The sequence below is a fragment of the Macrobrachium nipponense genome, chromosome 38 (genome assembly GCF_015104395.2).
Source record: "Macrobrachium nipponense isolate FS-2020 chromosome 38, ASM1510439v2, whole genome shotgun sequence".
Lineage (NCBI taxonomy): Eukaryota > Metazoa > Arthropoda > Malacostraca > Decapoda > Palaemonidae > Macrobrachium > Macrobrachium nipponense.
The window spans coordinates 60727137-60754636 of record NC_061098.1 but is presented as its reverse complement, the minus strand read 5'-3'; the positions used below and the strand labels follow the sequence as shown (position 1 = coordinate 60754636).

The 27500-nt window shown below is 41.7% G+C and overlaps 1 protein-coding gene across 10 annotated transcripts in view; it reads left to right on the top strand.

Annotated features, from left to right (window-relative positions):
* LOC135209745 (proton myo-inositol cotransporter-like) overlaps positions 1-26316 on the top strand; it is a 51270-nt gene extending 24954 nt beyond the window's left edge. For all 10 annotated transcript variants that reach the window (XM_064242531.1, XM_064242527.1, XM_064242530.1 and 7 more), the window contains 9 exons: positions 5402-5558; positions 5990-6085; positions 6248-6353; positions 6594-6700; positions 7678-7947; positions 8397-8505; positions 23595-23733; positions 24096-24248; positions 24842-26316. In XM_064242531.1, the coding sequence (XP_064098601.1) occupies positions 5402-5558; positions 5990-6085; positions 6248-6353; positions 6594-6700; positions 7678-7947; positions 8397-8505; positions 23595-23733; positions 24096-24248; positions 24842-25017 (1313 nt within the window). In that variant the 3' untranslated portion in view covers positions 25018-26316. The remainder of the gene's footprint in view (positions 1-5401; positions 5559-5989; positions 6086-6247; positions 6354-6593; positions 6701-7677; positions 7948-8396; positions 8506-23594; positions 23734-24095; positions 24249-24841) is intronic.
* Positions 26317-27500: the final 1184 nt, after the last annotated feature.

The window sequence follows — 27500 nt, the reverse complement described above, 5'->3', positions numbered from 1 at the left end:
GATGTTGATAAGCCAATCAGAGGGCTGGAAACCCTCAGTCTATCTTGAGAGTTCACATTGGCACCATCGGCGTTCCGACCTCTTTCGAAAATTATAACTTTCATTACACCTCTGTTTTACCTGCAGCAAAATAGTGTTTCCCAATTGCATCACTAAACATGGACAAGCCAATGATTTAAGAAATATGATGATATAAGAATTATAAAGAAAATCATAATATATAATAAAAAGGAATAATGAGAGGGTTATAGGAGGTATCAATATCTAAGTAAAGATTTTTTTCATTTAGAGATTTCCACTATAGAATATGGTGATAATGAAATTACAATATTCTTTTCCCCCCATAAGACTTCTATCGAGGGATCGTAATCATGGTGATGACATCATCGAGTGATCATGAGAGCAACACCAGACTACACGAAGATAAGAGAGAGATTAATATTCTTAATCTTTTGCTTCTTATTTTCATATTGATAGCCCTACCTATAATTTTTTTTGGTAGCATTGTCTTCCATGACATTTAAGCATCGAAACTGTATGAAACACAAGATGATAAATGATGAATGCACTGCGATCTCATGTAAAGAATTAAAGAATATATTTTATATTAAGAATTACATGTTTATTTCTTTATACATATTTTAGCATCAAGTTTACTGAAGTATATAATTCTTGTATCATTGGCTTGAAAAGGTTTAGTGATGAAATTGGGAACACTCCTTTTCTGCAGGTAAAACTGAGGTGTAATGAAACTTATAATGTTTGAAAGAGGTTGGAACATAGATGTTGCCTATGTGAACTCTCGAGAGAGAGAATTTCCAGCCCTGTGATTGGCTTATCAACAGCCAATCAGAAGCGTTGTAAGGGACAGGTCTAGACATCACATGAACAGTTGATGCGAATCTATTATAGTACGGCAGCTAGGGAAGTTCTGTTGGAATTTTGAGAGCCAGAAATTTGTTTTTTGTTTAGAGTTTCTACTATCAACAGTGAATATGAAAAAAAAAATTAGACCATGTGAGTTTCTACTATCAACAGTGAATATGAAAAAAAAAAATTAGTCACATGGTCTGACCAGTGGTCATTTTTGAGAAATGTCTGCCATCTTTGTTTTGCATGGAAATTTTTTTGGAAAATAAATATGTTTGTAATATCGGGGTTGGCATGTCATTTTGAATGTTTTCCTTTATGCTGAGTTTAATAAAAGCATAAAAAGAATTCTAAAATTAATCGATTTTTTTTTTTTTAGTTTTTAGTGCCTATACGTATATAAATGTTTCTGTTTTCATTTTTAAGAACTAATGAAAAATAAAGCACTATTTATTAATGTGTTGTACAGTATTTTCACATTACTTTTCAAAATTTAATCATAAATTCATTCATTTACACTTGCAAAATGGACAACAATGGATCTTAGCAACTCTGCAAGGACAAACAGCAGATCGTGCGCATTTCCGACAGGTTCAAGGCGATATAAATTCAGGAGGTCGCACAAGTTCCGTTGTTATGATAGGCTGAAAATTTCCATCTTCTTCTGTATACCCATATTTCAGAGGTTCCAGTGATGAATGGCTCTCCAGCACAGTCATTCACATGTAGCACGGAAGGTATGCACGCTCGAAGTGAAACATCATTGTTGACGATGGGCACAAAGTTTAGAAAAGCTGAGAATCGATGGTATTGTTTAAATCGTACACCATCACAGTTTAGCTTTGATGAACCAAGTACATTGGCAATAAATTGTTCTGCATCTCCTTATCAGGAGGAGCAACCCTAAAATCCTCCTAAAGTTTCCCCGAGCGTAGAGTAGTTTTGAGTGCCACCAGCTTTGTCCCTATCTTGCTCGTTGTACCACAACCTGTTAGATGGTGCACTGCAGGTAGAATGTTTACAAGTAGGTCATCCAAGTTTTCAATCATTTTTTGAAATGGTATATATTTGACAGATGAATGACCGCCTTTAATGATCCACATTTCCTGCAGGCCCCCCTTTTGATAAATCATTTTAAACTGGTATAGTGCAGAGATCATGAAGTTCATATCAGCCGAAGCAATCATGACTCTTTCAACAAAGTCTGTTGACACACAGTTTCCTATGTGTTTCATAATCCTATCATCAACTTCCTCACACTCATGGGAGAGCAGGTATCCAAGTTGCAGAATCCTTTGTCAGTTTCATGCACATCTTTGGGGTCACTTTGTAGCCTCTTCCCAGATACACGGGTTCTTCGTAGTTTCATTGCTTTACAAGCCACTCTATAAACAGTTCTTGGAAACGTTTTTTGTTCTGGCTTGAGGCCCAAAATGTTTCCATATTAACAGGAAGAGGTGCACTTGGACTGTTAAGTGTTACATCAAATAGAATCCACTTTTTTCCTCCAAAGTCATTCCCAGTGCTTTAGACTTTTCTCTTCATACAAATAAAAAACAATAGCAATACGCGAGCTGCCCTCTGAAAGTTTCACAAACTTTCTTCATAAGTTGTCAAGGTCTTACATTTTATCACTTTAAAATATAATTTCCGTGCAAATGCCATGAAATCAATGATTACAGCTGTGGTCTCCTGTGATACTGGATGATTAGCCATTATTTCATCCTTTCCTAAAAACTTTCTTTCAAGTTCTTTACGCACCTGTGCCTTTTCTGGCTTCTTCAAAAATCCATCGCTATTTCTATCCATCGTAGCGTATCACTTGTTTCCTTCAGTGCAGACTCAATGTCAGGTTTTACTTTCTGCTTTTTTAGGAACATTTTGTGAATGGGATCTAGAATGCTTTTCGATTTTTCAGTCAGTGTTCCCTTGACAAAGGTTTGGCAAGTAGTCTCACCTTTTTCGTGGACATGAAGTATATACTCACATACTTGTGGATCCATTTTCGCCCCAGTTATGAAATTAGAGATGCCACTACTTTCAGTCCTCAAAAAGGGATTTCCTCTCTCAAGCACAAAGAGTCACATACTTGAAATACAATGTTGGTCTTGAATTGTTAGTGACTTGGAGAACTCATGATGGCGAGCAGGCTCATCTTTTCATCCACACCACAAATTTTTCTCAAGAACTTGGTCAGCTCTCTTTTTCATGACTGGTCAGTCATGCTTTGTCACGGCATCTTTTTGTCTCGAAATTCCAATTATTCCTCCAGATACCTTTGCCGGTTTATTGTAGTGTTTTTCTAATACCTGATCCAAGGCAACACTGCAGAATCTTTTGCTCGAATGTTGAGCTGTAAATTTACCATTTGTAAAGTTATTATAAATTCATGGGTGATCTTCGAGTTTCATCATAACATAAAGTACACCAAAGCGCATAATTTTTTCTGTCGAAGAAACAGAACAGTGGTAAACACTCCCGTATGCTACATACGTGCAAATTCCAGTTATTTTCTCTGTCACCTCGAATTTAGGTCTCTTAGAAGCGATACAAGTGTAGACACAAACCGGTCCCAATAACAGAACACCTCTCTCTCTCTCCTTCACACCAAGTTCTCTGAATTCCTCAAAATCTGTTTGGACATCACTCAGGTTGTTGAGAGCTGTTTTGGTTTCATCTAATAAACATCGATCTACCTTCACTGATAACTGCAGACGTTTGACGACTGAAAACACCGCAGAGTACTTCGCTTTATCACACTGATCCAGGATTGTTCACCACTGAAGTGTTTGCATGACTTCACACAACATGCCAATTACTCTGACTGCCCGAGCATAATGGTTGCCGTTTAAAGCACTCTGCTGAACGTGGGCCCATTATCTCAGTCCTGTCAATGATTTCAGAAGCATCACTATTTCTAAGGTACAGTCCGATGCATGACAGTACCACTTTTCGCGGGTGAAATCCTCCAAGACCAAGAAATGAGTTGGAAAACTTTTCTGGATGAATAACCTGTATTTCTTTAGCTATGGGATTTACTCCCTCGTCACATCACAAAGAACCCTCTTGAAGATTTAGCTGATGCAGCACATCTTGGACGTTTACCATTGTTGATGTATAAATTGAATCATACTGTGTTGCAGGATACGGCAGGATTGGAGTAAATCCAGTAAATATTCGATAAGATGGATGGCTAGCCAATGCACTCGTGAAAGCATTTACTCGATGGTATTTCTACTTCATCAGGGAATTCGAGCTGAGGTACATTCGAATCTTTAAGAAATCATGAGAGAAACCATACTAGACCCAAATCTTTTCCCATCTTTCTTATTTCAGTTAGCGTACTTAAATCACTGCTTGGCAAAAAGTTACTTGAAAGTGTACATCTTCGTTTTGGCTTGTGGTAGCTCAAAGGCTTCTGAGGTCCGATTTCTGGACGATCGGTTTCATTTAATATATCCTGCTGGTTATCCTCTACTTGACGATCCTGGAACAAAACTAGTACTGTGTCATGTGTTCTTAAACAGTGTTCCATGCATACCTGACTTTGTATCTGCTTCTCTATCAAAATTTGTCCATATTACCACGCACAAGGATCTCGAGTTTAATTGAAGATGGTACTGGAACACGGCGTCCTTCAGCCCTGATGATGGTTCTATTTGCTAGCATTTGGTCTTGGCGTAAGACATTATCTACCCAAATTGCGATTAGCTTGAGCATTGGCAATTTGCCGTGGTGTTTTTTCAGAACCATTGCGAATTATGAAATAAGCAATCTGAAACAACGCATCCCATCTAATTTGAGTAGTCGCTGATTTAATGAATGATGGTGCTAGTGCTAATGCCAGTAGGAACTTGTCCCATGGTTTTGGCTGACATTGTTCATACTCGATTTCAGCTCTTGTTAGGTCATTTGCACCACAAAATTTTTCACCTGATTTGAAGTCATAGTTTTTGGCCTCTTCACGAAGTATGGCAGCACAATTTTTAATAGCATCACAAGATGGAACTTTTCTACAACCAAACCATAGTCAACTTTTCCCTTGGGTATGCAAAACATACATTATCACCATATACTTCAATGATTACGGACATGATTTTCATTACGAAGATCAGTTAATGTATAACCCTTTGTCTGAAAATTCATATTTTTAACCAATTTTTTCTCATCATGTTGCTGTCTTTGAGCAGGGACATTTTCACTCTCCTTTGACGTTTTGAACTTCAAAAACAATTGCTATAAATTTTAAAGTACATTTTAGGCTTTTCATGAACTCAGCATATGGAAAAACATATAAAATTACATGCCATACCCTGATATTCCAATCATAATATCTTTTAAAAAATAATTCCATGAAAAATCAAGATGGCGGACATTTCTCAAAAATGACCACTGGTCAGAACATGTGGCCAATTTTTTTTATATTCACTATTGATTGTAGAAATTGTCTAAACAAACAACATTTCTGGCTCTCAAAATTTCAGCGGAACTTCCCCACCTCCTAGACTATACTGATTCATTTACCTTCCAGGACTAATTTCCATGGCTGGGCCGGTCTACCTGAGCGAGTCCTCCACGGCAGAGCATAGAGGTTGCATCACCATTATCAACAACCTGTTTATTACAGGGGGCCAATTGGTCTCTTGCATCGTCTGTGGGGTGTTCTCGGGCGCCCCCCACGGCTGGAGGTCAGTGTTGACCGAAGGTCTGTAATCTCACGTGAAAGATGTTGGGTGTCAGATAATTCAGGCTTTGAGAAAGTGAGACTGCAGATCTCTTGTGGTTGTTTTGTTCCTTAAAGACTTTATATTTAATAGCATTTTTTCTATTTTGTCTGTAGGTAGATTTGCTAATTAGTTCTTAAATAAGTCTACCACACACATACTTTTTATTATGTTATTAATTACTATCCAGGTTTACAATATCAAATCTCTAATTAGGCCGCTGATTTTTTAATGCCACTGTATCACGTGATTTGTAATGAATAATCAGTCTAATTATTTATTCCTAACAAAGTATTAGCTATATAATTATCCTAAAAATCACGATAACATAACTATTAGCCACTTGTACGACTTATCGTTAGTAACCAGGTGCATGATACCTAATTTTATTCCAGGTACATGCTAGGACTTGGGGCACTTCCATGCGTCGTGCAACTGGCTGGATTCTCCTTCATTCCAGAGAGCCCTCGATGGCTAGTGGCCAATGGAAGGTGAGGTACCCCAACGCCCATTAATTTGGGTATTAAATAACACCCACTGAGTGTGGTGGGCCCTCTATACTTTATTTGATGAATGCTTATTATGTCACTGGATGAATGTTTATCATTTCTTCATGTATTATGTTACAATTGGCTATTGCTGTTTACTTACAGGGTTCCGGACGCTCGCATGGTTCTGGCCAAAATTCGACACCCCGATGCTGACCTGGAAGGAGAATTGGATGTCATCTCAGCTGCTGTTGTAGATGCCAAAAACCAAGTGAGTATTTCTCTCTCTCTCTCTCTCTCTCTCTCTCTCTCTCTCTCTCTCAAAACAGTGCATAAGAACAAATAACAAACACCGCACCATTCACCTCTTGTTACCACTGCTCTCTCTCTCTCTCTCTCTCTCTCTCTCTCTCTCTCTCTCTATTTTATTATTATCATCATTATTATTGTTGCTGGAGTCTGAAAGGGGTTCTTCTTATTCTTCTTCTTCTTCTCTTCCTGTTCTCGACAGAAAGCCACCATCAGGGAAGTCCTGAGGTCGGCCCCTGCCAGGAGGGCTCTTCTGATTGGAAGTCTCCTTCAGCTGTTCCAGCAGGTGACTGGGATCAATATCGTCATGTAAGCGAACAAACAAACTTCATTTGTGTTACTACTATGACTAATATTATGCTAATAATAATAACAGCATTAATGGTAACTTACAAATCAACACTGTTGTGATAAAATGAAGCGATGGATTCTTACAATTGGAAGCGTCATTATCATACTTGGTCTTTCCGGTTTCGACTGCTAAGCAGCTGTAGCAGCATAGAGCAGAAATTTTAGCAGTAATTCATTAGTAACCTTTGTTGTTTATTCGTCTACCTATTTGTTAAGGTATAGCAAAAGAATCTAAACTAGTCGTTTTCAGTTAAAATTTCACCTCATCGTTTCTTTACACCCAGGCTGCTCACTTTTTCACTATCTCTCCATCTAACTTATTGACTCATTCAGTTTTGAATATGGGAACTCTTCAATCCGTTGTTGACCATCTTGCTTGTTCAATCCTTTAGATTCTGACCATGCAGCCTGTTCACTCTTTCAGTTTCGGACCTGTAAACTTTCATTTTCTGGTCACAAATTCTTCTCTGTTTTAGTTTCTGACAATCATTTCTGTTCGTTCTTTCAGTTTCTGACCACCTTACCTGTTCACTCTGTAAGTTTCTGACCAATTAACCTGTTCACTCCTTTAGATGCAGACAAACTTACCTCTTCACGCATTTAGGTTCTGACCATCCAACCTGTTCTCTCTTTAGGTTTCTGTCTATCTTACCTGTTCATTCTTTAATTTTCAGACCATCTTACCTATTCACTCCTTTAGTTTCTGACCAATTTACCTGTTCACTCCTCTAGGTTCTGACCGTCCTACCTGCTCACGCCTTTAGGTTCTGACCATCTAACCTTTACACTCCTTTACGTTCTGACCATCTTTAAGTTTCTGACCATCTTACCTCTTCATTCTTTAATTTTCAGACCTATAAACTTTAATTTTCTGGTCACACGTTTTTGACCCCTCTAGCCTGTTCATCCTTTCTGACCAATCAATTCTCAAACAGGTACTACAGCGCCTCTATCATAACAATGGCCGGGTTACGTAACGAGTCCTTAGCCATATGGCTGGCAGCTGCCGTCTCCTCCATCAACTTCTTCGGCACCTTCATCGGCCTGTGGCTGGTGGACAGACTGGGGAGGAGGTTCCTGATCGTGACGTCTCTCATAGGATCCGCAGGAGCGCTCCTGCTCTTGGCCCTGAGTTTCCAGGCAGCCAGCGTTTTCAGTCCTCCTGTGGACGTACAGTCTAACTCGACGGCATGTGGAGTTAATACGTGAGTCATGTTGGCTTGTGTCTTTATACTGAAAGAATCTGGGGCTTGCTAAGATAACAGTCTGCCAGTCACAAGTTTTGTTAACATCTGTGGTGTTAGTTGACGTCCATCCCTTCGCAAAATAGTCGTAGCTTAAGCTTGCACTAAAACTTTATGTTTTGACTTGAGAGGTAGCAGTGTGTGTGTGTGTGTTTTTGTGTGTTTCTATGTATATTTGTGTGTGTTGCGTCAAGGTCTAAAAGCCACTGCTGTAATCATTTCATTATCACAGATAAAGACGTATTTTTTTTAGCGATCTGAAAACGCAAGATTTAGGGATGAGCACTGACATGACTCTCATAAGCTTACAGTGTCATTCTATTAAGGTATTAAGATTACTGCATATATTATATTAAATGATTAGTTTACGTAATTTACAATTAAATCATGACTTTTTCGTTTCACTACAGGTGTGGCGAGTGTGTCAAAGAGGAAGATTGTGGTTACTGTTTCTCTGGAACAACATATAACTTTCACAATTCGTCTTGTGTTCTGGTTGATCACCACTCACATCATAAGGTAAGTTCCACTCTTTGAAAAATGTAAATATTGAATTTTCATTATATATACAGTCATACACATGCGTATACATGTATGCATCATTCTCCAATGTGAAGACTGAGACTCAAATCCTGGCCCAGGTTTGGGAGGTATGGTCTCTTTCCGTCAAAGAAACTTCAGAATTTATTTATATTATGATCTTGTTGCAGTTATTTTAAATTTATTCACCTCATCCAATTTATTATTATTATTATTTCTTGGGAGTAGACCCTCTTTTAAACAAGTCTTGCTGAAAAGGATTGCTGCATCAGCTCCATTAATTTTGTATAGAGTCTTCTCTATTTTCCTCATTAAGGATTTCTCAATGTTGCTGAAACTGGCAAGCAACGTGCCAAAAGGGATCGTCAAATCCAGTGTAGTCATATTGAATTATCTTTATTACTGCTATATACATATATTACTGCTACAAGTTTCTGTCTGTCTGTCTCTCTCTCTCTCTCTCTCTCTCTCTCTCTCTCTCTCTCTCTCTCTCTGACGTTTCGCCCAGATCTGCCAGGGCATGGTCACAGCGATGGCTGCTGGAGGACTGAATCTTAGTGGTTGTTGTTGTTGTTTAAGATTAAGCTGGCCTTGTGCCAGCACGGGCTCTTGCTCACAGAGCAGCCCGTATGTCATATTAGTTTGAGATGTGAGATGCTTAGGATATGCAACTTTATTGGTGATAAATGAATGATGTGGTGAAAGTGATTTGATATAGAATGAAGGATTTGATGGGCAAGGTTGAAACCCTTTAAACCCTAAGGTACCCTTCAGCCGTAGGGAAAGCTGGATAGTAGTAAGTGTTGGCTAGTAGGAGAGACCAACAGATTGGAAGAATGAAGGTTTGAGTTGTAGGCACAGTTAGCTAGTAAGGTAGCTCGTGAGTTTCTGAGACATATTCCTTTTCCAGTCCGCTTTCTTTGGGTGTGTGTTGTCTGGTGAGTGTGGTGGAGGGATAGTGATGAGTGTGAGGGGAGGGTGATGAAGGAGGCAAGAGATGAATGGGGATGTCTGTTAAAGAGGTTTGTCTTTTTGTCTTGCATGTAATGTGGGTTAGGGTGGGATGGGGTAGTGGTCATGATTGTTGGCACCATGTGCTGTCCGTCAGGGTTGTGTTCTGTTCCTACCTTGGTGGTGGGTAGGAGCATAAGAAACCTGCTAATTCATGGGTGTTTGCTAGAATGTGCTTTGTGATTTGAGTGGTTGTGCGTTCATTTCCTATGTACCTATCTCTTAGTTGCTCCGTTTCTGGACAGTCTAAGAGGTAGTGTTCTAGAGGTTCTTCTGGAATTCTTTCGCAGTACTTGCATGGCCTGGGATCACCTACTATCTTTTGCCAAGTGCATTGGTATCCCAGCCTTAGACGATGAATTATGACAGCTAGTGCTCTTGACATATCTTTGGGAATGTCATGTGGTTGCAGACTGGTGGTGTCTACAAACCACTTTGCAGTGTTAGAGCCTCCAAAGACCGCTCTCCTGACTTTGCTTTCTTCTTGCACTTGACAGTATGCTGCAGCTTTGCTTTTAAGTTGAGTCAGTGAGTGGCTGATTTTAATACCTATGTTGTTGATGTGTAACCCGCTCTTTGCTAGGGAGTCTGCTTCCTCATTTCCTTGGATTCCTATGTGACTTGGAATCCAGTTGAGAGTTATCTGTCTGTTTCTGGTTTGGTGGATGTTAGCAATTGCCCATATGCTCGTCAAGAGTTTGATATTTTCTTTTACTTTGCCTTTTGTGATGGCTTGTATTGCTCCTTTCGAGTCGGTGTGGATAGTTGTGTTTCCTAGTTTGTGTTGAGAGTCTTCTAGAGCTTTAGCGATTGCTATCAGCTCAGTCTGTAGAGTGGAGGCATTATCTGAGAGCCTCCAGCTCCCTTTTAGTGATGTCGAGTAGACTCCTGCTGCCGCCGCAGGAATGCTGAGGTCTACTGATCCATCTGTAAAGTATTCATTTGTGGCTGTCGTTTTCCTTATTGAATCTTGTGCTGCTTGTTTCAGCTGTTGAATGGTGCATGCTTCCTTGCTTGCCGGGAGGACTGTGTAGTTGATATTGAAGAGTTCTGGTTTCCAGGGTGCTGGTTCTACATACTCAGCGAGAGGAGAGTCTTCTCTGATGTCAGCAGCATGCTTTTGCATGACTACTCTTCTCAGTGTTTCTAAAAGGCTGCCAGCGTATGTCCTGGGTGGGTCTAGTTCTTCGTGGAGATCAATGCACTTTTTGATTTCTCTTTTTAGTGGACAGTTCCTTTCATTTTTTAAGGTTTTTAGCAGGATGGATGTGTTTCTCTGGTCTATTCTGTATGTCAGAGACTGTAGTTTTGTTTCATGCCTCAGAATGCATAAGTTAGTCCACATTGGAGCACCTGTGATGAGTCTCAGGGCATTGTTTTGAATTACTTCAAGGCTCTTTTGCTCTGTGCTTGAGAGACTGGTGAGAACAGGTGCGGCATACTCAACCGTTGACCTTATTGTTTATATGTAGAAGGTTCTGAGGGCATGATATACTGCTCCCTGATGTAGAGAGGTGATCCTCCTCATGGCATTGTGTCTGCATTTGACTTTCTGCTTGAGTATTTCAAGTTCTTTGCATGGGGAGAGTTGCTTGTTTATGTTTACTCCTAGGTATACAAAGTTGTCTACCCATTCAATGGGTTCACCCATGAGCTGTATTTCATTTGGGTCTAGACTGTGTTTGATGGCCATTCCTTTTGTCTTTGCAGTGTTGATTTTTAGACCTAGGTCTTTGCATTTATTTTCAATTTGTATTATTGCACTTTGCATGTTCTGGTGAGATCTGTGTCTGTCTGTGCTGACTAGGCAGACATCATCTGCATAAATGAATATTTCGACTCCATTGGGTAGGGTGGTTGTGGCTAATTTTTCCATTAATACATTGAAAAGGAAGGGGCTGAGTATGCCTCCTTGAGGTGTTCCATTCTCCAGATTGAGAAAGTCTGAGCTTGCTCCTTGGAAAGTGACTCTGGCCTGTCTGTTTTGCATGTATCCTTTGGCCCATGCTAAAAGTTTGCCCTTCACCGCCTTGTCAGCCAAGGCTTCAAGGAGGGCAGCTGCACTGGCTAGCTCATAAGCTTTTTCTAAGTCCAGAAAAACTACTATTGCTTTCCTTTCGTTGATTGTGGACATGACGTCTGCTAGGCATTCTTGTGTGCCTATGCCCTCTTTGTAGGCATATAGGCGATGGTGTAGAGGTCCTGTTTTCCATAGCAGTCTGTTTAGCACCATTCTCTCTGCAGTCTTTTCTGTGCAACTGATGAAAGAGATGGGTCTGTAGGAGTTGGGTTCTTTGGGCTTGGGAATCGGCAGTGTATTTTGTTGGTTCCATTGCGTGGGTCTACTGCGCTCTGTGTATGTTCTATTGATTATGTGGAGATGAACTGTTTTGGCTGCCGTTCCCATGTTCTTCAGCATGCTATATGTGATCATGTCTGCTCCAGGGGTTGTGTCTGTTCCCTTTTGAAGGGCTTTGCCCAGTTCCTTTAGTGTGGATGGAGTGTCTGTGTCATCTGGGATATTGCAGGCTGTGTTAATGACTCTCCATCGCCCTGGGTCTAGTGCCACTTGCCTTTCTCTTGTGGTTTGTGGTAGGTGTGCCGATTTGGTCCTGTCGGCAAAATGCTGTGCAAGTCTGTTTGCTTCAGCTTGAGGGTCAGGATGGTGTGGTTGTGTTATCTTGGGTTTTCCTGATATTTTGTTGAACCATTTGAACATTTTTGCAATGGGAGTAAGTCGGGTAGTCTGTGAGCACCATTTAAGCCAGGTTTCTTGCTTCACTTCTTTGGCAGTTTGTGTTGCATGGTTTATAACGTCTCTAGGAGAGCATGCATCTCATCAGTGGGATTGCGTCTGAAGAGCTTTCTTGTTCTATTTACTCTTGAGTTCATTTCCTTGATTCTTGTGTTATAGTACCAGCTGTCCTTGTGGGGTGTTTGGTTAGTGGTAAAAGTTTTTCTTAGGCATGGAGATGTTTGCTGCATTATGCAGGCTACTCACAAAGTCCTCCTGAAGTGTGTTTATGTTTTGGGCCGGAGTTTGGAGGTACCGTGTTGCCCACTCAGTCATTTGGTTTTCAAATGTGGGCCAGTTTGCCAGGTCTGGTCTCCATCCTGCTGGCGGGGGTGGTGGAGGGGGAATTTTTGTTATTTTTATGTTGGTTTCAGTTGCAAAGTGGTTGCTGGTTAGTATTGGGTGCACTTTCCATGCACATTCTTCCTTCAGGTTTTGGGATACAAAGCTCAGGTCCAGTCTGCCTCCTCGGAGGTGAGTAGCTTCGTTTGTGTCATTTAGCAGTGCTACTTCAGGAAATTCTTCCAAAAGCAGATGTATGTGTCTGCCTGCTGCATTTGTATGTTGTTGGGATCGTAGGCATGGATGATGAGCATTGAAGTCTCCTGCAAAGAATGTGTTTTCTCTGGAGGCAGCACTGAAGAGGTTTTCTCCTTCAAGGATTTTTTCATGGCCTTTGTATATGTTATGAATGACTAGTGAGGTATTTTCTAGTCTTATCTGGATGCTTAGCGTTTCTATGCCTTGCCCACAGTCTATGTTTCTTGTTTTCTCTGATGGAATTGTTGCTTTCACCAGGGTGATTAAACCTCTGTTTTCATTTGTGTGTGGGGTTTTGTATACTGTGTATCCCTGAAAAGAGAATTTGTTGGTTTCTCTAACAAGAGTTTCCTGTAGGAGGACAATGTCATGTTTTTCTACGAGCACCTGTGATTGCAGTGTGGCGTATTTTGAGTTGGCACTGTTTATGTTCCATTGAAGGATTTTTAGGGTAGTGTGTGTGCTGCTTTCGTCGTTTGGGGTGTTGTTTGGGTTTTGATTGTTTTGCTCCATTTTAGTTCATCAATGATACTAGTGTTTTCCTGAGATCTGCTGTAAAGTGTTGCTCTGGGAGTAAGTGGTGAAGAACTTGTGATACTACAGATGCTATTTCCCTCCTGAGTTCTTCACGTGTGAGGCTGTAGTTATGTCTGTTGGTGGGGGGCTCTGGGGCACTAACCTGACTACCAGTACGGGTGTTACTCTCATGAACGGGGTGGGAGGAAGAGGGCATGTTGGGATGATTGGCTGGGGTGGGGAGAAGTGGCTGTTTTGGTGTGGAGTAGGGTAGGAAGGAAGTCGGCTTGGCATCTGGGACTTGTATGTTTCTCTGTGTGTATAGTGTGCCTTCTGTGAGTCTGGGGTCTCTGTTTTTGTGGGGCTTCGTTGGGGTTGCTTGGTGTTTCTGAATGGGTGGCTGGTGGGGTGTTGGGTTTTTTGTGATTGTGATGGTCCTGTTTTATGTGTTTGCTGGTAGTGTTGGGGTATTTGTGATTGTGGTGGTTCTGGTTTGAGTGTGTGTTGTTGGGTTGATTGCTGCCATTGTTTGGCGAGATCTCTTTGGGGTTCTTGCTGTGTGGTAGGTGGTTGTGAGTGTGATGTGTATTGTGTGTGATTCGGTTGTGCTGTGGTGGGGGGTGGGAGATCCTTTCATATTCCATATCCTTTTAAGTCTTTCCATGCAGCCTTTGTACCATGCATGGTGTCCTTTGTGGCAGTTAGGGCATCTGGCTGTTGTTGCCTCCTTCTTTTTGTGCCTATCGATGCAGTCCCTTGTTGGATGCTTCCCACTGCATACGCCACATATAGGCTTAGCTGTGCACTCTTGTTGGTGATGGCCAAATCTCTAGCATTTAAAACATCTTAAGGGTTCAGGCGTGAAAACCTCAGTGTAGTATTTCCCCCATGTCGGAATGTCTACAAAAGGGTGCCTTTTGCCTTGGAAAGTGACAAGGACTTTCTTAGAAGGTTCTTTTGCCTTGTTTAGGCATCTTTCAGCATGTAATACTCCTGGGAGCTTCTTGATGGGGTCGACTGGAAGGGATGTTGGGTATCCAAGTATGATGCCTTTTTCAGTTTTCTGTGTGGGGTCTAAGTACTGGAAGTTTTTGTCATTTTTGAGAATGTCTGCTGATTCTTGGTTTCTGGGTGTGATTATGAATTGTCCTCTTTTATTGGGTTTGGCTGTTATTTGTATGGCGGGGTGTTTGTGTTCAAGATCTTTTACTGCTGTGTATGTCGTCTGATTTGGAGTGAGGATTACTTTGAATTTGTGTAGTGGGGGAAATTCTTTTAGGGATTGTGTGTCAATTTGAGTGTTGTCTTGTGATGTTGCAGGAGGTTGTGTGTGTGTGGTGTTAGGTGCCTTTCTCATTTTCCTTAGTTTCTTTCTGTTGTGGGCTACCTGGTAGTCATTGTCATCGTTTCCTTGTGTTGTGTCGTATTCGTCAGAGCTGTCCATGGTGGGGAATGGTAGGAGAGGTTGTTTATTTGTCTGTGGGGGGTTTTCATCTAGGGCTTTGGGAAAGTGAAGTCTCGGTCTTTGTATCTTTGGAGAGTTGTCATCAGGGGAGCTACCGGCTGATCTGGTCCGTCTTCTAGTCGTCATTGGTGTTGGAGGATGATGGTTTGGTGGGAGATGATGAGGGTGAGGGTGAGGATACCATGTCTGTATGTTTCAAGTAGAGAGAGAGGGTCTGTGAGGTGAAGTTATATGTGTGTGATTGTTGCCTGAAGGGCTTGGTTTTCAATTAGAATGAGTTCTGGCTTATGGAAGGCGCCAGCCTATGTTTTCCCTATGCTACTTGCAATGTAGTATTGCGACAGTAGAACGTTTTGCCTCTTGAGCCTTGCTTCGATTGGAGTTTTAAAGACCACAACAGCTACCAAATGTTCCACAAGAGAGACGGTGTTAATAAGAGAAGGTTATTTTTATAGAAAAAAAAAGAGAAGTGAAATTAGTCTTCAAATTGCTTATTAAACAGTGAGAGAGCTCTCTCAAATCTTATTATTCCTTGCTGAGCGCACCAACTATAAAGTTGGCAGGGCTAAAATGCAGGGAAAGTATGCAGCAAGATGATTGGCTGGTGGCAGAGAAGCACAAGCTTGAAATCCTGCAAAGAAGCTTGTAGGTTTTCGTGCTGGCTTCTGATTGGTCGGTGGCTGCGGGTGGGAGGAGTCTGGGGGGAGCTGGAACTGGAAAGTGGGCGGAGTCTGGGAGCGGTGTGAGCAGAGATGTTACTGCAACGGATGCCGAGCAGCAACTGCTCCTAGTGGTGAGTCCTTCGCTATATATCATGGTCGTGCGGGCACTCACGGATGCTCCTGCAGGACCCGGAGGGTGCTCCACTTTTCATTGGCTGGCAAGGGCCAATGGGCTTTCTAAATTTCTCGACGGCGCCGTTGATGCTTCTCAGGTGTGTTGCGTCACCTGGAGCCGGGTTTTCATTGGCTGCGACCGTGGTGACGTAACTCCTGGTATATTATAAGAACAGGCGAACAAGGGACCTGATTATGAGAAATAACCCTACCCTGCCTGCAGGAGATCCCCTGAAGCAGAATAACGTCGTCTACCGGTACACATGCCCTATCCAAGGATGTCCTAGAGTTTATATCGGTATGACAACGTTACGACTGTCTAAGAGGATCTCCTGTCACGCCCAGAACGGTGCCATAAAACACCACGCTCACCCCGCCCACCAACAGCACGTCGTGCGTGAGGATATCGTAAAAAACACAAAGATGATTGAAAGAGCCCCTGATCAGCGACGCCTACGCCTCCTTGAGGCTTTATTCAACCTTGAACAAAAACCCTTCCTTAATACGACACAGGAACCCTTCCTGCTGCACACCTGTGTAAGGAAGACCCAATATCGAAGAGGTTGGTAGAAATACCAGGAGTTACGTCACCACGGTCGCAGCCAATTGAAAAAACCGGAAAACCCTCTCCAGGTGACGCACACACCATGAGAAGCTCCAAGCTCGAGAATTCGACGCCATGGCCGCCAGCCATGAAAAGTCGAGCACCCTCCGGGTCCTGCAGGAGCATCCTTGAGCGCCCGCACGACCATGATATAGCGAAGGACTCACCACTAAGATACAGTTTGCTGCTCGGCATCCGTGGGTAGCACTTCTCGGCTCACACCGCTCCCAGACTCCACCCACTTCCAGCGACAGCTGCCCGCCCAGACTCCTCCCACCGGCAGCCGGACCGGACCATCAAAGAAGCCAGCAGGAAACCTTCAAGCTTCTTTGTAGGATTTCTAGCTTGTGCTTCTCGGCCACCAGCCAATCAGCTTGCTGCAGACTTTCCCTGCATTTTAGCCCTGCCGACTTTATAGTCGGCGCGCTTAGCAAGGGAGAATAAGAATTGAGAGAGCTCTCTCACTCTTATAAGCAATTTGAAGACTTAAAATCACTCCTTTTCTCAAAAAATAACTTTCTCTTATTAACACCGTCTCTCTTGTGAAACATTTGGTAGCCCTTGAGGTCTAAAAACTCCAACAGAAGCAAGACCAAAGAGACAAATCTTCCTACTGTCGCAATACTATATTGCAAGTAGCACAGGAAACCATAGGCTGGCGCCTTCCATAAGCCAGATTCCAAGATAACTTAAACAAACATCCAAGCCCTTCAGGTGAACATAAACACAACCAATCACTGATTCACTCACCCCTCATAATATCACTCCATAGACATGGAACCTTCAACCTCTATCATATCACAAGATCACATCATCCATGACGACTCCTCAGCCCCCATCACATCCATGACCACCGACTAGAAGACGAAATAGATCAGGTACCAACTCCCCCTCAGACGAACATGTGACACAAAGACCACGGATTTCCTCTCCCCCTGATAACTCTCCTGCACACTCAAAAGAACATCCCAACCAACAGCTCCTCTCCCTAGACTGCTCTGACACGGAAGACGACCTTTCACAGGACAATGATGGCTTTACACTTGTACGCAGTAAGAAAAACATGAAGAAATCAACACAAAACACGGACACTTTTAACTTGCAATCAGACACCGATTCCACGACTGAGATTCAAACCAATACAAAACCATGGAGAAACAGCTTACACCACAATAAAAAGCCATTGAAGACAGACACAAGGACATCGTTTTCCAGGCACGACCCAAACCCGAACAGGACAATTCATTCTGATACCTAAAGACAAACATGCCGAAGAAGTACTCAAGAAGGACGGACATTGCAAGCACTGGACGCAAACGACAGAATACAGAAAGGACTCATATGCAAATACCCAGTAAACCTCCCAATCGACCCCATAAAAGACCTCTCCTTTGTGTTAGACGCCACCCGGTGCACAAACAAAGCAGGAGAACCAACAAGAAAGGTTCTTGTGACTTTCCAAGGGGAAAGGCCTGCCGAAGTGGACATACCAATATGGGGAAAATTCCCCACTGAAGAATTCACCCCTGAACCACTAAGGTGCTTTAGGTGTCAAAGATTTGGGGACACCATCAACGTGAATGCGGCTACAAACACATTTGTGGGATTTGTAGTGGCAACACCCAACACAAGAGTGCTTTGATCGTTATAAAAGGAAAGAGAGGACGACAGCAAAATGCCCAAATTGTAAAGGGCAGCATCACGCCTGGCATAAAGGCTGTCCGGAAAGACTTAAGAGGATTTGGCGAATGAAAGGCCAGAACCCCCAGACCACCACCAGAACGTTGCAGCAGCAACACAAACCTCCCCCACACACACACATCATACCCTCAACACCTACCACAACAAACCCACCTACACAACTACAACACCAACAACAACAAACATCACATCCTCAGCGACCAACGGAATACAACCCACCTCCACTACAGCAACAACAACCACAGCAACACAGACACCAAGAACCCAGATATAGGCAGCAGAAACCCCCCACCAATCAAAGACGCAATCCACCTACACAAAAACCACAACAAGACCAACAACGGAACACATTCCACAGAGACCCCAGACAGACACAAAACAAGACACAAACACACACCCACACTGCCTCAGACCCCCATGTCCTTCTACTCCACATCAACTCGGAAAACACCCCTACTTCCCACCCCACCCAATCACATGAACACACCCCCCACCCCCAACCCCACCCGTGACGTAGTACCAGTGCCGAAAGTCAGCACAACACCGTAGAGTCAGTCCCACCAGAGAAACCCACCATACCGCCTCAGTTAAAGACGACTTTAGGAGGGAAATAGAAAAAATTGTGAGGGCAATTTTTCAACAATTGTTTCCAACCTAAACCTAACAGCTGACCTCAGGAAAACGATTGTAGCACTGACACCTTATTAAGATGGAAGGAAACATCAACACCAAACACGCCCCCAGAACACTGAGACATTTCATCATACACCAGTCTAAAAATATTACAATGGACATAAACAGTGCCAACACAAAATATGCCATACTACAATCAAGAGTACTCTCAGAAAGACACGACGTCATCCTGCTGCAGGAAACACTAATTAGGGAAACAACAACTTCACATTCAAAGGATACACAGTTATAAAACTCCACATACAGATTCAAATAGAGGGCTGATCACCCTAATAAAAACAACAATTCCCTCGGAAAAAATAGAAACATAAACTGTGGTGATGGGATTGAGACACTAAGTGTCCTCATAAGACTAGCGAACACGTCACTCACCATACCACAACAATATCTACAAAGGGCAGGAAAAAAATCTTTGAAGGAGAGAAGAAACTCTTCAGTGCAGCCTCCAGAGAAAACACCTTACTTTGCATGGAGACTTCAATGCACACCACCCATGCTTACAGTCGAGACAGCACACAAATGCAACAGGCAGACACATACACATCCTAATGGAAGAATTTCCGGACGTTGCACTAATAAATGACACAAATGATGCAACACACCTACGAGGTGGCAGGCTAGACTTAAGCTTCATAACTGGAAACCTGAAAGAAGACTGCACATGGAGAGTGCACCCAACACTAACCAGTGACCATTTTGCAACTGAAACAAAACTAAAGATAATGAAAATTCCCCACCACCGCCCCCTCCGGCAGGATGGAGACGGACCTAGCAAACTGGCCAACATTTCAAACCACATGAACACATGGGCAACACAGTACATTCAAAATCCAGCCCTCAACATATGCACGCTCCAACAGGACTTTGTAGAGAGCCTGCACAACGCAGCAAACATTTCCATGCCAAAGAAAGCCTTCAGAAAAAATGCAACCCCACACAAGGACAGTTGGTACTACAACTCTAGAATCAAAGAAATGAAAATCAAGAGTAAACAGAATAAGGAAATTATTCAGAAGGAAACCCCACCAGACGAGTTGCACACGATCCTAAGAGAAGTCGTGAACCACGCAGCCCAAACTGCTAGGAGGTTAAGCAGGAAACCTGGCTAAAATGGTGCTCAGAAACCACTCGAATGACGCCCATTGCAAAGATGTTCAAGTGGTTCAACAAGGTATCAGGAAAGACCAGGCCAACACAGGCACACCATCCCAACCCTCTAGCTGAAGCAAACAGACTAGCACAACACTTTGCAGACAGAACCAAATCAATTCACCTACCACCAGTCACACGAGAAAGAACGTGGCAACTCAATCCTGGAAGATGGAGAATCATCAATACAGCCTGCAGCAATTCTGATGACACGGACACACCATTCACAATGAAAGAACTTGACAAAGCCCTCCAAAAGGGAACAGACACAGCCAGGAGCAGGGACATGGATTACATATAGCATGTTTAAAAAAACATGGGAAACGCAGCAAAGACAGTGCATCTCCACATAATAAACAGAACGTACACAGAGCAGATCAGACCCACACAATGGAACCAACAAAACACACAACCAATTCCCAAACCAAAGGAGCCCAACGCCTACAGACCCATTTCTCTCATCAGCTGCACAGAAAAGACGGCAGAGAGAATGGTTGTTAAACAGACTGCTGTGGAAAACAGGGCCCAATTACACCACCGCTTATATGCCTACAAAGAGGGATAGGCACACAGGAAATGTCTAGCAGATGTGATGGCCACAATAAATAAACAAGAAAGCAATCGTAGTATTTCTCGACCTAGAAAAAGCCTACGAACTTGCAAGTGCAGCTGCTATCCTGGCAGCCTTAGCCACAAGACGGTTAAAGGAAGCAACCTTCTAGCATGGACCGAAAGATACATGCAAAACAGACAAGCCAGAGTTACCTTTCAAGGAGCAACCTCCGAATTCCTCAGTCTGGAAATGGAACACCTCAAGGAGGAATACTCAGCCCCTTCCTCTTCAATATACTAATGGAGAAATTGAGCCGACGAGCAACTTCCCAAATGGAGTTGAAATTTTCATATATGCAGATGATGTGTCGTTGGTCAGCACAGACAGGCATAGAGCCCACCAACACATGCAAATCGCGATAACACAGATTGAAAACAAATGCACAGTCCTAGGACTAAAAATCAACACGGCAAAAACCAAGGCAATGGCTAATCAAATACAATACAGACCTTGAACAACCCAATACAACTCATGGGAGAACCCATCGAATGGGTAGACAACTTCATGTACCTAGGAGTCAACATCACCATACAGCTCCTCACCACACAAAGAAATAGAAACACTTAAACAAAAGATCAAATGCAGACAAAACGCCATGAAAAGAATCACCTCGCTAAGGCAGGGAGTCCGTATACCATGCCCTCAGAATTTTCTACATACAGACAATAGATCAACAGTAGAGTATGCCGCACCAGTCCTCACTAATCTCACAAGCACTGAACAAAAAAGTTTTGAGGTAATCCAAAAACAATGCCTTAAGACTCATTACAAGGAGCACCCAATGTGGACCAACCTATGCATCCTGAGACATGAAACAAAACTACAATCTCTGACTCATAGGATAGATCAGAGAAACACATCCATCCTGCTAAAACCTTAAAAAATGACAGAGACTGTCCACTCAAAAAGGAGATCAGGAAATGCATTAATCTCCATGAAGAGCTAGACCCTCCCTCCCAAAACATATGCTGGAGACCTTCTAGATACACTGAGAAGATAGGCATGCAAAATAAAATCATGCTGCAAACCATCAGGAAGACACCCCCTTCAGTGAATACACAGAATCAGCACCCTGGGAACCAGAACCTTTTAACACAAACTACACAATTCTTCCAGCAAGCAAGGAAGCATGCACCACCCAACAGTTAAAGCAAGCAGCACAAGAAGCAATACAGTTGACAACTGCCACAAACATATATTTTACAGATGGATCAGTAGACCTCAGCGTCCCAGCAGCAGCAGCAGGGGTCTACTCAACAACACTCAAAGAAGCTGGAGGCTCTCCGACAATGCCTCCACACTACAGACAGAGCTGATAGCTATCGCCAAAGCACTAGAAGACTCCCAACACAGACTGGGCAACACTACAATACACACCGACTCGAAAGGAGCAATACAAGCCATCACAAAAGGCAAAGCAAAGGAAAATATCAAACTCCTAACGAGCATATGGGCACTGGCAAACTCCATCAAAGCAGAAACAGACAAATAACTCTCAACTGGATCCCGAGCCATGTTGGAATACAAGGAAATGAGGAAGCTGATTCCCTGGCAAAAAGCGGCTACACATAAACAATGTCAACATCAAAATAAACCTCTCACTAACCCAACTAAAAAGCATAGCAGCAGCATACTGCCAAACACAGGAGGAAAGCAAAATCAGGAGAGCCATCTTCGGAGGCTCCAAGACTGCAAAATGGTATGCAGACACCACACAACTTCAACCACACAGCATACCGAAGAACATGACACGAGCACTAGCGGTAATAATACACCGTCTAAGGTTCGGATACCAATGCACATGGCAAAAAATAGAAAACAACCCTAAACCATGTAAATACTGCGAAACAAATACAGAAGAACCACTGGAACACTATATATTCACTGCCCAGAAACACAACAACTAAGACAAAGTTCATGAAGGAGATCAACAATCAGTCACTCAAATAACGAGACACATCCTAAACAACACCAACAGCTTACAGGCTTCCTATGCTCCTACCCACCACCAAGGTAGGTGCAAAAACACTCCTAAATAGCAGAAAGGGGATCTCGTGACATACATTCCCAAAAGAGTCAAGACCCCTCAAACACCCCCTGCCACCCTATCCCCACTCACACAAAAACCAACAAAACACAGAAATAACAAACCAATCCACCCAGTGCGGACTAACACAAAGACAGCCACATCAACCTACATCACCCAACATCCAAAAGCAAAGCCCCGACTCTGACATCCTTCATCACTACCTCACCTCATGCACAGCATTCCTTCAGCCTCGTGCATCAACAACACACACTACTTCCCACTCAGAATTGGAACGGAATAAGAAAATGTTTTGTGGACCTCACAAGCTAACTGACTAGCAATCTTTTTCTCAGACTCATACCCTTCCTTCTTCTCATCTGTTGGCCTCTCTGACTTGCCAACACTCACTACTATTGCACTTTTCCTACTACTGAAGGGCACCTTAGGGTTTAAAAAGGTTGGACAACCTTACCCATCAAAAGTTTCTTTCAATATCACACTCATCAACTCACGCTTATCACCAAATAAAGAACCATATCCTACCATTACCACCTTCTCACCATCCTGAGTTACGGGCTGCTCTGTGAGCAAGAGCCCGTGCTGACACAAGGTCAGCTAAATCAAAAACAACAACAACAACAACACTAAGATTCAGTCCTCCAGCAACCATCGCTGTGACCATGCCCTGGCAGATCTGGGCGAAACGTCAGAGAGAGAGAGAGAGAGAGAGAGAGAGAGAGAGAAACTTGTAGCAGTAAGTATATGTATATAGCAGTAATGAAGATAATTCAATATGACTACACTGGATTTGACGATCCCCTTTGCACGTTTGCTTGCCAGTTTTCAGCAACATTGAGAAAAATCCTTGAATAAGGGAAAAATAAGGAGAAGAGCTCTATACAAAATTAATGGAGCTGATGCAACAATCCTTTTCAACAAGACTTATTATATTATTATATTATTATTATTATTATTATTATTATTTTATTATTATTATTATTATTATTATTATTATTATTGTCCAAACTGCAACTGTAAAATTGCCGTTTGCACTTAAGTAATGATACTAAATTCTTGAGGCTGAAACTTCAACTTAATTTTTCTCACCTTTGCTCAGTTAAGTCTTGAAGGGGACTGCGCCAATTCGACACTTGTAGCGGAAAACGAAGTGACATTTGCCTATGACTGGTGTCCCACTGAATACGCTTGGATACCTGTCGTAGGATTAGCACTGTACCTGCTGTTTTTCGCACCGGGTAAGTAATTTCTGATTTACTCGGTGTTAAATGTTCCTTTTATTGACAAATCAGTTTGTCTTTGAGTCCTACTTTTCACAGGATCTTAGTTTTTCTAAGGAATTTTGTTTTGATTGTCTTTGGAATTTTCAGTTTTCTCTGCTTTAACTTTAATTTAGTGTAGATTAGAAGTAGTTGTTTTTCGACCACGTTATGTCTTTGCTTAGCATTTTATTATATCAATTTTCCTGGAATTCTTAGCTTTTTAGCATTTTTAGTTTCCATTTTTGACAGTCAATCCTTAATCCTCAGTTTCCATAGCCTAACATGTTTTAAAATAGCCATTTTTAGCTTTGTCATCTCACCCTTCTTTTCCGAATCAGGAATGGGGGTCATGCCCTGGACTGTGAACAGTGAGATCTTCCCTGGATGGGCGAGGTCAACTTGCAACAGTCTCACGACTGCTGTTAACTGGGGCTCCAACCTTATAGTTTCCCTAACTTTTCTCACGCTGACTGAGACGCTGGATAAACACGGTTAGTATGTAAGGGTGTTTCTGGAACAGTCTTACAGGACGTGAATTCTGGGCAATGTGAATATAACTGTGATATAGAAAAGTAGATAGGTAAGAGAGGTGCTGTTTGGTAAATGCATAAACTCAAGAACTGCATTTTTCAAATTGATGATTTTATGACAGATTTACCTAAATGTCTCTTAAATCTATAATTGTATGACATAGATAAATAAATCTGAGAGATGCCTATTTGGTTGACGCATGTACCAGGAACTGCATTTCTTCTTAAAATCTGTCACTAAGTATATAATTGTTTGATAGAGATAGATGTGCTATTTGGTAGATGTGGGAACTTAAGGAGAGTTGCATTCTTCCTGACTGAGGACAAGACAGATTTATAGACAGTTAGACACATGAACCAAAAACTGAATTTTCCAAGAACTATATATTCCTAACTGATGACTTTATGGCAGACTCATCTTCATGAAAAGAGGCTGTAGACAGTTAGAATGGTGACATTTGGTAGACGCGTAGACTCAAGAACTGCATTCTTCCTAACTGAAGACTTTATGGCAGATTTACCTGAAACCCCCATTAATTATATTAAACTTCCAGGTGCATTCTACCTGTACATGACCGTGGCCATCATTGGAGTCTTCATCTTCTATTTCTTCCTTCCTGAAACCCGGGGCGTTCCTCTCGAAGAAGTGGAGGACCTCTTCACAGGACCCCTCTTGGTCAGGTCACCTTCAGGAACAAAGTATAAACCGGGATTTGAAAACCAGGAATGACGTGACAGCATCTAGATTACTTTTTACTTTGTTCATCAACTGTTGGGACCCATTTGAACATTTTCAACCTGTGATTTAGTTTGCTGTGACAGATGCTCAGGAATGCTCCGTATTTTGTAACATTGATAAAAGACACAAGGATCATTATGTTCCTATATTACACAAGGTCAGAAGTCATCAGTGTTATGAATCTCATCAGACTTTAAATGCTGTATTTCATGCATTTCAGATATATTCGGGACTGACTTAGGAAAATGTCATGTAAATATTGTTTTTTTTATTAGTATGTAAAATTTACACAAAGCTTGAGGTAATGTGTAAGGCTGTTAACGAATCATTTGGTGCTGAGTTAAGCTTTCTAAAATGGAAAACATTTCATTGTATTTATTATTATTTCATTCATACTTTTGTTTCAGTTTACAAATAATTACTAGCAGTAGTTTGTTGCTGCTGTGTTCACAGTAGAGAAAAAAAAATTCCTTTTGTCGTGTTGTTGACAGTTCAGAGTTTGTAACGAAATGATAATACAATATTAAGCGGAATCAGTCTTAATTACGTTTTGAAGTTAAAATAATAAAAAACGGGATTTTTTTTTTTTACTGTCATTTGAAGTTATTGTCATTACGTTCGTGATTGTTATTATCATTTAACCGACATGTACTGTATTTCTATATAGTAATTATGTTTTTACCTTTTTTGTTTTATGTAATGTCAAAGGTACAACTTTGGAACCACTAAACACTGTATTTTTGGCACAATGCGCAAGTCAGGCAAAATTTTGGAGGAAAGTGTTGAGTCATTAAATGTATTTGGAGGTAAAAATATAGAAACAAATTAATGAATGAATAAATAAATTAGTTGATAAATAAATAAATAGATAGATAAACTTGCAACTGGTGAAGAGTACCGGGAGATATATGAAGCCATTGGTCAGATGATTCTTCTGAAATCTCGTGATTGGTTCATTTTGGTTTTACCCTCCCTTCTTTTTCCCATTCCCCCCCCCACCCCCCTCCCCCCCACATTCCTGGCTAACAGCTCAGCTGTGGCAGTGAACAGAGACCGTCCTCTTGTCTCCAAAAGTCCAAATTACTCATACGGATCCAAACGCTCCCCGAGATACGGCTGTCTTCAAGTGGTGCCAAAAATACTGGCTTACATTCCATAATTCAGGTAATTTATAGTGCCCGTTTGTATATCAGATGTCTTTTTGTAGACCTTTGCAAAGCAATGCAGTGGTGGATACAGTGCTAGCTTTTAACTGTAGCAGTTAAACATTAAAGGCTGTTTGTTTTTTTGTAAAAAGTATTTCTTTCCCCTTTCGAATAACTGTAAGTGCAAAATTCAAGCTTAACTCTGTAATACTAGACGGTTTCTCATACACAGAATCTCTACGGAAGATGGAATTATTTTACAGTTGCTGTAATCTGTATCTTCCTTTCTGCTGGCCCCCAGGGCAGTATTTAATCCCAATTTCCATAGGATTTATTGGAACCAAAGGGAAAAGCCAATCTACCCATCCTGGGAGGGAAAGCAAAGCGAAGGAAAGTATTGGAAAGTGAGGGAAGCCCTTGTTTTGTTTTGACATTGGGGATAAAGGTTACTCTTATTACGTGTCTTGTCACAAAAGGCCACAGATATTTCTACTTTCATAGGCCTGACCAAAACAATTTTTTTTTATCTAAATGTAGAGTGAAAAAAGCAGCAAATAATTTTAAAGAATAATCTGAACATGCTTAGTGCCCTATACAATTTGTCATGCATGGTCAGGTTGTAGGTGGTAACCCCCTGCTTATAATGAATAATGACAAAACACTACTAACCTCAAAACAAGACCCCTAAAGTGTAGTTTCGTCTCGAAACAAGACAATAGATATGAAGAAGCTGAATTTGTCATACGAAAAGCAACCACGAGTTTGAAACCCTGAAAATAATAATAATTATCGAGAATTGAAAGGTAAGGAAAAGCAGAATGGAAGGCCCAGTATATTAATTTTGTCAAGACTTATTACTGCTAGAGATTTCCTGCATAATCTCATATATATTCTGTTTTAATATAAATTTAAACTCAGAAGACTTGAGTCACTGGTTTTCATATATGACGAGATTCTGTCCGGTATCTTTGAGTTCTGCACTTTAAGTGATTTTCATACTAATCAGGCCAGCCGGAACACTATTATAGTCAAGACAATTTACTTTCACCTTATATATTGTTTTACAATTTCTCTCTCTCTCTCTCTCTCTCTCTCTCTCTCTCTCTCTCTCCTCTCTCTCTCTCTCTCTCTCTCTCTCCCTTTTGAAGCTCGTCAAACAGCAACCCATTCCTTCCAAACGAAGAACTCTCTGCCCTCTGCTGATTGGCTGTCGATGATGATGTATCCTATACTCTTGCTGAATAGGTCATGAAGTTGCCTTATATTGACAACAACAAACGCTTTACCTTGATTTATGAAAATATGCCTCGCCTTTGTGTGAATGTCTAG